General features: G+C 46.2%; 1 protein-coding gene across 1 annotated transcript in view; it reads left to right on the forward strand.

Annotated features, from left to right (window-relative positions):
* Chrd (chordin) overlaps positions 1 to 9985 on the forward strand; it is a 17845-nt gene extending 7860 nt beyond the window's left edge. The window contains exons 17-24 of the mRNA XM_048804014.1: positions 7016 to 7222; positions 7310 to 7403; positions 7511 to 7567; positions 7832 to 7935; positions 8380 to 8482; positions 8782 to 8936; positions 9059 to 9158; positions 9526 to 9985. Coding sequence (XP_048659971.1) covers positions 7016 to 7222; positions 7310 to 7403; positions 7511 to 7567; positions 7832 to 7935; positions 8380 to 8482; positions 8782 to 8936; positions 9059 to 9158; positions 9526 to 9581 — 876 coding nt within the window. The 3' untranslated portion in view covers positions 9582 to 9985. The remainder of the gene's footprint in view (positions 1 to 7015; positions 7223 to 7309; positions 7404 to 7510; positions 7568 to 7831; positions 7936 to 8379; positions 8483 to 8781; positions 8937 to 9058; positions 9159 to 9525) is intronic.
* The last annotated feature ends 3679 nt before the right edge of the window (positions 9986 to 13664 follow it).

Consider the following 13664-nt stretch of genomic DNA (forward strand, 5'->3'; position numbering starts at 1 on the left):
CCATGAGGCAGAATCTCATCCTCTGGATCCTGAATTGCAGGCACTTAGCAGGGATTTAAAGCAGGCCTCTAGATGTCAGCTGAGCGAATGAATGAACAGCTGATGGATCAGGCAGAGTAGAATCCTTTTCAGACAAGTCTTTGAAACACCTTTCCCATCCTACCCTGCACTCCAACAAAGCTGGCTAGTCCCAGGCCCTGCCCAAGCCCCAAGGAGGTTGTGTAGTGACTCAGGAATTCCAGTCCTTTGCATTTTGTGATGGACTTGATGTCAGGCCCCTTGGAGTCCTGGTGTGCAGATACCTCAAGAGGGGCGCCCAGGGGCTGGGGATGTGGCTCAAGCGGTAGTGCGCTCGCCTGGCATGCGTGCAGCTCGGGTTCGATCCTCAGCACTACATACAAACAAAGATGTTGTGTCCGCCGAAAACTAAAAAATAAATATTAAAAAATTCTCTCTCTCTCTCTCTCTTAAAAAAAAAAAGGCTTAGTGAGACCCTGTCTCAAATAAAAAAAAAAAAAAGAGGCGCCCCATTCATTTCTCTTTAGACAACTAACTGCACATAATGAGAGAGTCCTTTTTAAAGAAACCAAACCATACTCTAAAACAACCTAAGGAGGGTCAATTTTCCTGGTTAGAACATTTTAGGGTCTCAAAATAGTAACTGGTAGGGTTTAAAATTTGGTATCTAATGCTGGGGACAATGAAGTCTTCTGCATTGTAGAGGGTTTGACCGGCCTTCTCCAGCAGAAAGGCAGAGGTCATACATAGATGCTCTAAGTGACTGGACGAATGGGATAGTTCTGATACATCTATTTTTCAAAAAGAAATTTTTCATGTTTAGTCTTCTACTTTGACATGTTCTACTGGTGGAACCACCTTTTATGAATTCCCAGTGACATCCTTTATTCATTATTTTATATGCAAAATCCAGGTTTGAGCTGTCAGGTGATGGATAGTCATTAGCTTAGAGCTATAGCCTCATGGGGCTGCTGGCAGACGTCAGCTCATTTTTGGCCAAGTCACCAGAGCAGTGTCTGTGTGTTTGAATAATTTATGACAGTGACTTATGAAAGGTAGTTTTCAAACTGTGATTATAGACTTCTGAAAATGCCTCCAGGAAGAGGGAGAAATGAGGGAGTACCCGGGCATCTACTGGGACTGGGGATCCAGGAGCCCCATTTTCATGAGAGATGTTCAACTATTAGCAAAGATTGCATTCCAAAGACCAGTGGGTTGCTTTCAAAAAATTTTTCAGAACAACAGTATTTTGTTTTGTTTTGTTTTGTTTTGGCATTTCACCCCTTTGTCTTTTATAAGAATAATGGAAAATAGAAAAAGCAAAAGTGACACTCTGACATAACAAAAGTGACAGGAGAGTTTTCACAGAATTGGGGCAAGGAATGATTTCACTGAGCATGCTGGGAGAGACATATTTTAGCTTGTCACATTTTAAGGTAGTCAGAGATGTGTGAAGAAGACATCTATGTATGAAATGCATGGAGAGTCTATGCATGTAGTGTCTACGTATGTGGTCAGGGTCATACCATTGTTACAAATGACAAAAAGAGAGGGCTTCTTGGGCATTCTGGAGTGATTTTAGTCCTCTGAGAATGAAACCGCCTCTGTACCATTATTTGGCTTTAAAATAATAATAATAATAATAATAATAATAATAATAATTATTATTATTATTATTATTATTATTTTGGTATTGGGGATTGAACCCAAGGATGCTTAACCACTGAGCCACATTCCCAGCCTTAAACGTTGTAGGTAGACAGAATGCCCTTACTTTGTTTTCTCTTACGTGGTGCGAAGGATCCCAACCCAGTGCCTCACTAGGCAAAGTGCTCTGCCACTGATCTCCAGCCTCAGCCCCGGTGTTTGGCTTTGACACTGGTTTCATGTATAAAGAGAGCTGTCAGAATTGTTTTTGCTCCTCATAAAAGTAAATTTTGTGAATAATTGTGGTAATATGAAAATAGATGAAGAAAGAATAATTCACTTGGTACCCCGACTCCAGGTAACAAATTAAAAAAAAAAAAACAAAAACCCACTGAGTAGTTTTCTGAGGTGTAGTTAGTTAAAACATTTAGTTGCCCAGATCCACTCCCATTCTGGGTCTTGCCCCTGCAGTGCTTGGGTCCTCACTGTGAAGTGGCTGTGATGTCCCACTTTGGGGTATTCTTGTGGCAGCAGCTGGAGCTGGAGTACATGTACAAATAGGGACAGCAGTGGAACACACGTGTGGGTATCTGTCCTTTGGCATGGAAAATGTCTAGGGAGGCACAAAAAGAGAAAAAAAATCCTCAACAGCTCAGAGAATCTGGCAAATTGACATTCAGTGATTTGATTTTCAGCAAACTGACTAGAGGCCACCAGTGGGGTCCCAGCTCCTCCACCGATGGGTGTAGAGTGGGCTTGGAGTTTGTTCTATCTGCATGCAGCAACAGAGGTCCTCCAGAGGAAATGTCTCCTGGCAGCCAGGGGCCCTACTCTTTGGGAGGTGTCATTCCCAGTTTTTTCTTGTCTTTTTTCCTTTGTGGGTCTGGCTCATGGCAGAGCCACTGTCTTTTTGTGAGATTTCTTCTTTTGGAAACTCCTGCATCCTGCTGAGGTCCCTGGTCTCTGGGACAGAGACTCGCTCTCTCGTGTGTGGTGGGACTGGCACGGTACCGGTGGAGGTAGCAGGTGCCAGTTGAAGAGGAACAGCTTGATGAGCAATGCACTGGTCTTTCTCCATTCAGGGGCAGAAAGACTGCTGCCTAGGTTTGGGGAAGACAGCCCGCCAAGTACATGTTCTTTCAGCCTAGCCAGCTGGTGGACCTCATGAATCTGACGTGGCTGGCAAAGAAGCACATGAAACTGGAGCAGGTGGCCATGGCTGTGACTTTCCACATGCATGGCAAGAACACCCTGGAGATGACATATGCAGCCTGCTGCTGCTGCTGCCCACATTCCTGGTGACCCTGGGGCTTTGAACATGGAAGTCTGGGTCCTGAGAAGCTCTGGTTTTGAGGGAAAGTGAGGGAGACCGGGACATTCTCTCTAATAAGACTATTATAAAAGTAAAGAACTAGCTCTTTAAAACACAAAACATCTGTTGTTTTTCTTCTGCTTTTTGTATTGCAGCAGTAGAGACAGTCTTTATAGTGAGGGGAGAGTTGGGGTAGGGGCTAAGAAGCAGCGAGACAGGAGGCTGCAGAGAAAGGCGGCCAGGAAGACACATTCCATGGAAAAGTGGCTGAAGGGATTTCACTAGGCACTGTTTATCTTGTAAATTAATAACAGGTAATAATTGCATGCCAAAAGCACAAAATAATATGTAGGGCATAGTCTTTTCCTCCCACTCCATCCCAGGCATCTAGGTCCATCCCTTGGAGAGACTCATTACTGCTATTTTTTTTTTTTTACATACAAGGAAAGCCTTTGAGAACTGGGGTGTCAAAGTTTTACATGTCACTGTGATATAGACCTGGAGCTCCCAGCTTTGCAAACCTTATTGTGCACTTGAATCATCTGGGAATTTGTTAAAATGCAAATGCTGATTCTGAAGGTCTGGGGTGGGCCTGAGATTCTACATTGCTGTCAAATTCCCAGAGGCTGCTGCTGCTGCTGTTGCTGGACCAGGGATCCGTATGAATAGCAGGGCTGTAGACAGTTCCTCACTCAAACTTTCAGCAAAAATTGCCATATCATCAAGATTTCACCTAAGTTTATTCACTCGACTAAGATGTATTGAGTATCTTCTTTGGGCCAGGCACTGTCCTAGGTGCTGGGGAGTCAGCAGTGAATCAAACAGACAAAAAGTTCTGTCCATGTGGGATTTATGATTTAGTGGGAGAAGACTGTCAATAAATGTCTTAGGGCTGGGGATGTGGCTCAAGCGGTAGCGCGCTCACCTGGCGTGCGTGCGGCCCGGGTTCGATCCTCAGCACCACATACAAACAAAGATGTTGTGTCCGCCGAAAACTAAAAAATAAATATTAAAAAAAAAAAATAAAAAAAAAATAAATGTCTTAGCTTTCTGTAACTGTAACAAAGTACCCAAGGTAATCAAGTTAAAAGGATGAAAGGTTTCTTTGGGCTGACAATGTCAGAGGTTTTGGTGCATGGTCATTGGCCCTGTTGCTTTGGGCCTGTGGTAGCACAGTATGTGGCGCTGGGAGTCCACAGTGGGGGAGGACTGTTCACCTCATGGTGACTGGGGAGCAAAGAGAGAGAAGCGGAGGGATTGGGGTCCCAATATCCCCTTCAAGGGCATATACCTCTGATGACCTAACTTTCTGTCACTAGGCCCCAACTTCTGAAGATTCCAGCACCTCCCAATAGAGCCACAGACTGGGGACCAAATCTTCAACCTATGGGCCTTTGAGGGATTATTCACATCCAAATGACAGCAGTAAATATAATAAATAAGTTGTAGAAATAAATACATAAAATGTAAAGAAGATGGTGCTTTGGAAGACACAGCTGGAGAAGGGGAACTGGGTTCTTCAGGGTAAAGGGAGCTGGATGAGAAACTCCAGTGAGGTGAGATTTAAATAAAGACTTGAAGGAGAGGGAATGAACCATGGGAATAGGCAATGATTTTATTTAAATTACAAATGTGGCTAAGTTCCTTGTCAGGAGAGATGAAGGGAAGACACCTGCCATAATTATGAGGTTCATGTGAAATCAATAGATTAGTAGGTATCAGAGCTCAGAGTCAGAGAGAACGCTGAGAAAATCGGCCCCTTGGGGTATTCATAATTGAGCAGGAAGTCTTACTCAATCGTATGCAAATCTAAAGGAATTGTGCCTCATCTAACTTTTAAATTATATACTATATAAAGATGAAATATAAACAGAGGAAGAGTTAAAGAAATAGCTATTACCAGGTACATACATTATGTGTCAATCTGCTTGTATGAGTTTGCTCATAAGATACAACTCACCTAGACATTTGGAAGTTAGGAGAAGGAGAAAGAAGGGAGGAGGATTTATACAGAACTAGGAAAGGGACTTATCTTACAATCTCTACTAAGGAAGAGTTGTAACTTGAGCACATATTTTGTGGTCAGAAATGTTAGAGGCCAAGCTGTGTGTGGTGGCACCCATGTGTAATCCCAGTGACTCAGGAGGCTGAGGCAGGAGGATCCCAAGTTTGAGGCTGGCTTCAGCAATTTAGGGAGGGCCTAAGCAAATTAGTGAGAACTTATCTCAAAATTAAGGAACTAAAAAGGCTTGAGGTGTGGTTCAATGGTAGAATGCCCCTGGGTTCAATCCCCAAGTACTGCAAGAAAAATCAAAACAAAACAAAAAAATTAGAGGCCAAAATGTCACAAGAAGCATAAAGAGTTATGCTGGTTGACAGACAAGGTAGACTGCAGTTTGAAAATTTCACTGAAGGTTACCTACGGAAGCACTATATTAGAAGTTCCTAGAAAGTTCCTTTCCTGAGGAAAGGGGTTCATGTGGGAAAAAAAGGGGAGCAAAGGAAAGAGGGTGAGGGGAAATACCTGGTAGACATCTTGGAAGGGCAGACCCCAGATGTGGAAGGACAAAAGATGCTTCATTTTCCCCCAGCAACTCTGCAGCTGGAACCAGCCCAGCCCATTGGTTCTCCAGGAAAAGTAGGAGCTCCCCTGAGGAGAGGCCCAGCAACCCTCCTCCTAAGCCCCTCCCACCCCAGGTCCCCGGAAATCTAAGTCAGATTTACTATCAGGACCCACCCCCTGTCCTTTTGGCAAAAGCATTACTGCACCTGCTGGCTGATGCCTGGGATTTTTTAGTAGAGTTTTTTTTTTTTTTCCCCTTGTGAAACAGGAAGATGGGAGTCTTAAAATGCTAATGACCGGTTAGATACTAGGTCATTTGCTAAAGTACAATCTGTCTGTCAACAAGTGCAAGTGATTATTGTCAGATCCTGTTACTTTTTGACAAGGGGGAGGGTTAAATGACTGAGGAGCGAGAAGAGGTAGGGAAATGGGGACTTCACAGCTATGTTTCCAGGAAGGGACAAGAGCCAGCCTGTTTACCTTCAACAGTTCCAAGGGGAATAATCACTGTGTGGAGAGGAATTTCTGTCCTGCACATCTGTGCACTTGCCCAACTTAGCGGGAACTCTGCCACTCAGACATATGATTCACATCAACTGTGTTTTTCATGAGTTTTGGAGACCTTTTTTTTTTTAAAGCAAGCTGATGTCATTACGAAGGAACTTTTTTCTTAGCGGTTCCAATCGAGGTACCACTGACAGTGGCATCAGGAAAACCTTCAGAAGTAGCTCCCTTTCCCCCTTATTCCAGAGATAGGCAAGGGGACTTCCTAATAGGTATAAAAGAAATAGTGTTTTATTTTTATCTGATCATAAATATAATGATTCTGTACATTTTATATGTACAGACCCATATAAAATGAAAGACATTTTAAAACTCTAATAAAATTAAAACTCTAACCCAAAACGATCCAACCTCATTTACCTTTGATTTATCCTGTGCTTCTCCCCCATCCCTACCTCCTTACATTAATATACCAAGATTTATTTTAAAATTTTAGATGATATTTTTAGTGAATTAGTCTCAAAATTAGAAAAAAAAAGTTCGCTCAAAGTAGAAAATTCAGTTAAAAAAAATCAAATGAATAATAAAATGAAACAAAACAAACCAAGAAAAATTCTTTGTGGAGAATTTTTTTTGGGGGGATGTTTTCTTTCTGTGTGCTTTTTGAGTTATTGTTTAGCGTTTACAGCTCTCTTTTCCTTGCTCTGCCTTATTATCACGAATATCATAGGCTTTTGCCAGGAGTTGTTGGAGTTTTAAGAGAGAATGCCTGCCTGGCATGCACAAGGCCCTGGGTTCCATTCCAACACCTGAAACCAACCAACAAACAACAACCCAAAAACCACTACAAGAGACAATGCTGCTGCAGTTTTTGCTGGTCTGGATGAAGCCAGAGGCAGGCAGCTGCGCCATCTTGGTGGGTAGACCACCCTTGGCACTGGCTTGATGGCAGAGCAAACTCTTGGCAACAGCACCTCAGATGGAGAAATGAGTNTGCAGAGGCTGCGGCGCTGCCTGTGCAGGCGGTCCCCGGCCCAGAAGCCCCAGAGCCGGCCAAACCTGGAGGCCCTGGGCGGCCCCGAGACCCCAACACGTGCTTCTTCGAGGGGCAACAGCGCCCGCACGGGGCTCGCTGGGCGCCCAACTACGATCCTCTCTGCTCCCTCTGCACCTGCCAGGTAGGAGGCCCTGAAAGGGCGCAGTTGGAGCCCGGGGTCTGGGGCTAGGAGTTCAGCACCCCGTCAATGCTCCCCTTCTCTCTGCAGAGACGAACGGTGATCTGTGATCCGGTGGTATGTCCACCCCCCAGCTGTCCACAGCCGGTGCAGGCACCTGACCAGTGCTGCCCCGTGTGCCCGGGTGAGTTCCCTGCAGGGGAGCAGAGGTAGTGCAGGGGCCGCCCTTGGGGTTGCTTCCTTTAGGGAGGGATGGTCATCCTCTGCCTCACCATTTCTTTGGCTCCACAGAAAAACAAGATGCTAGAGACCTGCCAGGGCTGCCAAGGAGCAGGGACCCGGGAGAGGGTGAGCTGGAAGAGTGCCTGCAGGGTTGGAGCATCCAGAGGAGCCTTGGGTTGGACCAGAAGGGGGAAAGGAGGGAGAGAATCTACGTGTGTGGGGTGAAGGGTACAGATTCCAAGTGACACCCGACAGACCTCATTAGTGTTACCAGTCACCCAGTAGGCCCTTGGGTTAGCTAGTGTGGGGCTGCCCTGAAGCTCAAGCCTTGGTTGTGGGCCCAGCTGATGAGCTCAGTACTAATGACAGCTGGGCACTGTCCCCCACCAGGCTGCTATTTTGATGGTGACCGGAGCTGGCGGGCAGCGGGTACCCGGTGGCACCCCGTCGTGCCCCCCTTTGGCTTAATTAAGTGTGCTGTCTGCACCTGCAAGGTATGGCTGCCCAATCTTCTCTGGTGCCATAACCCAGCGGGGTCTGCAGAGATGGGGAGGGGGCTGCCGTCCTTGGTGAGGAAGGTTCAAGGATGAAAACACCATGAGAAAAATCCCTTGGGCTTTGAGAGCTGGCTTCCAGCTTCCTGTAGCAGAAGGGAAATGGCTGACCTGGGTGTGAATTCTGCCTCTGCTCCCTGACTGGCTCCACGTGACCCTGGGCATTTTCTGAACCTCCCTGAGCTTCACCCTTTCCTCTCCTGTAAGCAAATATGGTACCTACTTTGCAGGGCGCGATGATGAGGATCTGAGCCTAGGAATATAAAGCAAGCCCAGGCCTCTGAATAAAAGGCCACATATGTGTTTTATTTGAAGTGGTAAAAGGAGAGGGAGGTTTATGTGTCCTCCCTTCTTCCTGACCCTTCACTCAATGGATCTCTACAGGGGGGCACTGGAGAGGTTCACTGTGAGAAGGTGCAGTGTCCCCGGCTGGCATGTGCCCAGCCCATCCGCGCCAACCCCACTGACTGCTGCAAACAGTGTCCAGGTGAGGGATTTGGGCACTGAGGCCTCACTTTTAGGACTGGGGCAGGCCTTGACCTGGGTGAGGAGGGGCATGATGAAGGTGAGAGGAAGGGGCTTCTCAGCTACTTCAGCACTGACTGTGTCTGGCATGGAGCAGAGATCTAAATGCAGTGGGAAGAATGTGCATGTGCTACTGGGGTGTGATGGGCTTCAGTTCTTGCCCTGTCTGTCCATCTATCCATCAACTACTAAGTGCCAGAAACTGCTAGGTGTTGGGAATTCAAAGAGGAATAAAATCTTGTTGCCTCTTTCTGCCAACAGTGGGGCCAGGGGCCCACCCCCAGCTGGGGGATCCCATGCAGGCTGACGGGCCCCGGGGCTGCCGTTTTGCGGGACAGTGGTTTCCAGAGAGCCAGAGCTGGCACCCATCTGTGCCCCCCTTTGGGGAGATGAGCTGTATCACCTGCAGGTGTGGGGTAAGTGGGAGCCTGTGTGAAGTGGGTAATGGGGGCCTGGTGGGGGGGATAGCTTTCCAGGGAGGGCAGACTCCTGGAGGTGGGCCCCGGTGACCCTCAGCAACTGCTCTGTCCTACACCAGGCAGGGGTGCCCCACTGTGAGCGCGATGACTGTTCACTGTCATTATCCTGCAGTTCAGGGAAGGAGAGTCGATGCTGCTCCCATTGCACACCCCGGCGGCGTAAGTGAGGGTGGCCAGGGCAGCAGCTATGGGCTGGCTGCAGGGAGCCCAGGGAGGGAAGAAAGCCCCTGTGATGTCAGAGCCACGCAGTCTGCATCACAGGTGCCTTCCTAGCCTACCTTCATAGAGTGGTCTTGGGGTGTGGGCTGTTATTTATTACAATTTCTATTTAAATGAGATTTCTGAAGCTCAGAGGAATTAAGCAACTACACTTTGGGGCAAACAGTTGGTATGCATGGACTTGCTTGGAAAATTCTGGCATTTCTAGGCCCAGAGCAGAGATACTCTGCTTGGCCCCTATATAACTTTCTCCATGTCACTCTGTTCCCACTCTCCTCCTCCAACATCTACCTACTTCTGTCTGCAGCAGCCCCAGAGACCAGGAGTGTTCCAGAGCTTGAGAAAGAAGCTGAAGGCTCCTAGGGAGCAGCCCCAAGGCCATATGACCAAGAGGATGGGGCCTGAGCTGGGGGAAGGGTGGTGCTGAGGACCCTGCATTCTCCTATAGGGAAGCCCAGTGCCTTTGGCTCCTCGGTTCTGCCTCTTCTCCTTCCCCCACTACCTCTGGGAATCACAGCTCCACAAGGGGGAGAGGCAGCTGGGCAGACCAAGGCCATATCCACTCCAACTCCTGCCTTGTTACTGTCTGGCCTCTGGCCTAGAAGCCTACCCCCTTCCTTCTGTATATAATGTCACTGGCTTGTTGGGATTTTTAATTTATCCTCACTCAGCACTAAGGGTCCCCCCACTCCACTCCTGCTGCCCCTGAGCTGAGCAGAGTCATTATTGGAGATTTTTGTATTTATTAAAACATTTTTTTTTCAGTCTTTGGGCTTGTGGTGGATTCTTTATAGCCAGGGACCTGAGTGGGCCCCAGTGGAGAAGAGTCTGAGAGTAGGAGGCAAGTAGGATCTCTGGCTCCAAGGCCTTTCTTCTGACCCTCTGGAACTGGAGGAGTACTGGGGAGGGCACAGGATGGTGTAGTGGTTGGCTGTCATGCCTGGATTCTGCAGAGGGACTTGAGATGATCCTTGAGATACACTGGAACCTCCAGAGCCCAGGCAACCTGAAGCAAGATTTAGACTCAAGTTTAGTCACCCATGGCTGGTTTTTGCTGACTCCATTTTGATGTTGCTCCAAAGAGAGAAAAATGTCACTCACCTTTACTCTCCTTGTCTAAAGCAAGAAACACACTTTTATGTTTTTCTTTCCTGAAAATGAACTGTGTTCTGAACCCACTCTGGGGCAAGTCCAGATCTAAGTAGATTGGGATTCACTCCAGTCCGGTTTTTGGCTGAGTTTATTTTGAGATCAAGTGATGTGATGTGCAGCACAAAACACCCCTGTCCTTTTCCACCTTTCTCCCCTTACCCCTTATTCCTACAGGCTCCACAGGCTCTAGGGACATAAGCATATCAGAACAAAAAATCTAACATGTATGTACCTGCAGATCTGTTTCGTATAGGGTTAAATCTGGGATTTTACGATCTGGTAGAGCAGAGCGAGAGGGAGATGATAGCCTTTTATTTAGTGTCAGACATGTCATATGTGGATAAGCAGTTACTGTCTTAGCCCATCAAAACTTCAAGTTCCAGTTCTGCTGTTAACTAGATGAATTATTTCACGTCCACAAACCCTTTTCCTTTCTGTAAAGCAGATACCTCCCCACAGGATACCATGAGAACAAGTGCTTGTATAGCTCAGTGTCTGGCACATACTCTAGCTGTAGTGGGATTTTTTGGAGTTGCTCTGGGTAAGGGAGAAATATGAGGAGGAGAGTGGCATCGGGCTTCCATTATATCTGGCATGATGTTTGTGGAAGAGCTAAGCTGAGGATGAAGGGATGATAAGGACAGAGATAACTGAACTTAGGCCTTGACCTGTCATAGTAGGAGGATTATGAGGGCCAGGTAGGGGTGAAAGAGCAGCAGGATTCAGCATGGGGTTAAATTCAGAGAACTAAGCACAGCACCAGCCATGGTATGGTGGAGGATTTGGTCTGAAAATGGATGCTGACAGTCTTGTCTTTCTTGAAGGCATCGCTGAGTTGGGTCACCCACAGGGTGGATCAGTGGGCTCCATGAGGCAGAATCTCATCCTCTGGATCCTGAATTGCAGGCACTTAGCAGGGATTTAAAGCAGGCCTCTAGATGTCAGCTGAGCGAATGAATGAACAGCTGATGGATCAGGCAGAGTAGAATCCTTTTCAGACAAGTCTTTGAAACACCTTTCCCATCCTACCCTGCACTCCAACAAAGCTGGCTAGTCCCAGGCCCTGCCCAAGCCCCAAGGAGGTTGTGTAGTGACTCAGGAATTCCAGTCCTTTGCATTTTGTGATGGACTTGATGTCAGGCCCCTTGGAGTCCTGGTGTGCAGATACCTCAAGAGGGGCGCCCAGGGGCTGGGGATGTGGCTCAAGCGGTAGTGCGCTCGCCTGGCATGCGTGCAGCTCGGGTTCGATCCTCAGCACTACATACAAACAAAGATGTTGTGTCCGCCGAAAACTAAAAAATAAATATTAAAAAATTCTCTCTCTCTCTCTCTCTTAAAAAAAAAAAGGCTTAGTGAGACCCTGTCTCAAATAAAAAAAAAAAAAAGAGGCGCCCCATTCATTTCTCTTTAGACAACTAACTGCACATAATGAGAGAGTCCTTTTTAAAGAAACCAAACCATACTCTAAAACAACCTAAGGAGGGTCAATTTTCCTGGTTAGAACATTTTAGGGTCTCAAAATAGTAACTGGTAGGGTTTAAAATTTGGTATCTAATGCTGGGGACAATGAAGTCTTCTGCATTGTAGAGGGTTTGACCGGCCTTCTCCAGCAGAAAGGCAGAGGTCATACATAGATGCTCTAAGTGACTGGACGAATGGGATAGTTCTGATACATCTATTTTTCAAAAAGAAATTTTTCATGTTTAGTCTTCTACTTTGACATGTTCTACTGGTGGAACCACCTTTTATGAATTCCCAGTGACATCCTTTATTCATTATTTTATATGCAAAATCCAGGTTTGAGCTGTCAGGTGATGGATAGTCATTAGCTTAGAGCTATAGCCTCATGGGGCTGCTGGCAGACGTCAGCTCATTTTTGGCCAAGTCACCAGAGCAGTGTCTGTGTGTTTGAATAATTTATGACAGTGACTTATGAAAGGTAGTTTTCAAACTGTGATTATAGACTTCTGAAAATGCCTCCAGGAAGAGGGAGAAATGAGGGAGTACCCGGGCATCTACTGGGACTGGGGATCCAGGAGCCCCATTTTCATGAGAGATGTTCAACTATTAGCAAAGATTGCATTCCAAAGACCAGTGGGTTGCTTTCAAAAAATTTTTCAGAACAACAGTATTTTGTTTTGTTTTGTTTTGTTTTGGCATTTCACCCCTTTGTCTTTTATAAGAATAATGGAAAATAGAAAAAGCAAAAGTGACACTCTGACATAACAAAAGTGACAGGAGAGTTTTCACAGAATTGGGGCAAGGAATGATTTCACTGAGCATGCTGGGAGAGACATATTTTAGCTTGTCACATTTTAAGGTAGTCAGAGATGTGTGAAGAAGACATCTATGTATGAAATGCATGGAGAGTCTATGCATGTAGTGTCTACGTATGTGGTCAGGGTCATACCATTGTTACAAATGACAAAAAGAGAGGGCTTCTTGGGCATTCTGGAGTGATTTTAGTCCTCTGAGAATGAAACCGCCTCTGTACCATTATTTGGCTTTAAAATAATAATAATAATAATAATAATAATAATAATAATTATTATTATTATTATTATTATTATTTTGGTATTGGGGATTGAACCCAAGGATGCTTAACCACTGAGCCACATTCCCAGCCTTAAACGTTGTAGGTAGACAGAATGCCCTTACTTTGTTTTCTCTTACGTGGTGCGAAGGATCCCAACCCAGTGCCTCACTAGGCAAAGTGCTCTGCCACTGATCTCCAGCCTCAGCCCCGGTGTTTGGCTTTGACACTGGTTTCATGTATAAAGAGAGCTGTCAGAATTGTTTTTGCTCCTCATACACATGACAGTAGAATGTATTTTGCATGTTATACATACATACATGGCTGTGACTTGCATTCTTAATTTCATCCACAATGTCCTGGAGTAGGTACTATGATTCCTACTTTATAGAAGAGGAAACAGGCTTAGAAGATTAGGGAAGGTGTGCAAAGACATTGTTAGTAAGGCTGAGTAATGGTGTGGGTGCAGGTCTGACTCATAGGACCTGGACCTGAGGGAACATTTCAGCTTTAAGGGAGAGTCCAGCCCATCCAAGGTCCACAGACCCAGAATTCAGGCCCCCTTGAGGAGAGATTCATGGGGCCTCATCCTATGCACGGTGTTCTCTACAAATCATAGCTATTTTATGGTAGGCCTTTGGAAGATTCTGCAAGGCGCAGATTATGCCAAGGAGCAGTTCTGGCTTGGAGATTGACAAGACACTTATACCTGCTCCTAAATCATAATTGCTTGGGATGGGGTCCTGGCACCAACAGTTTTA

Source organism: Marmota marmota, unplaced genomic scaffold (genome assembly GCF_001458135.2).
Source record: "Marmota marmota marmota unplaced genomic scaffold, marMar, whole genome shotgun sequence".
Taxonomy (NCBI): Eukaryota; Metazoa; Chordata; class Mammalia; order Rodentia; family Sciuridae; genus Marmota; species Marmota marmota.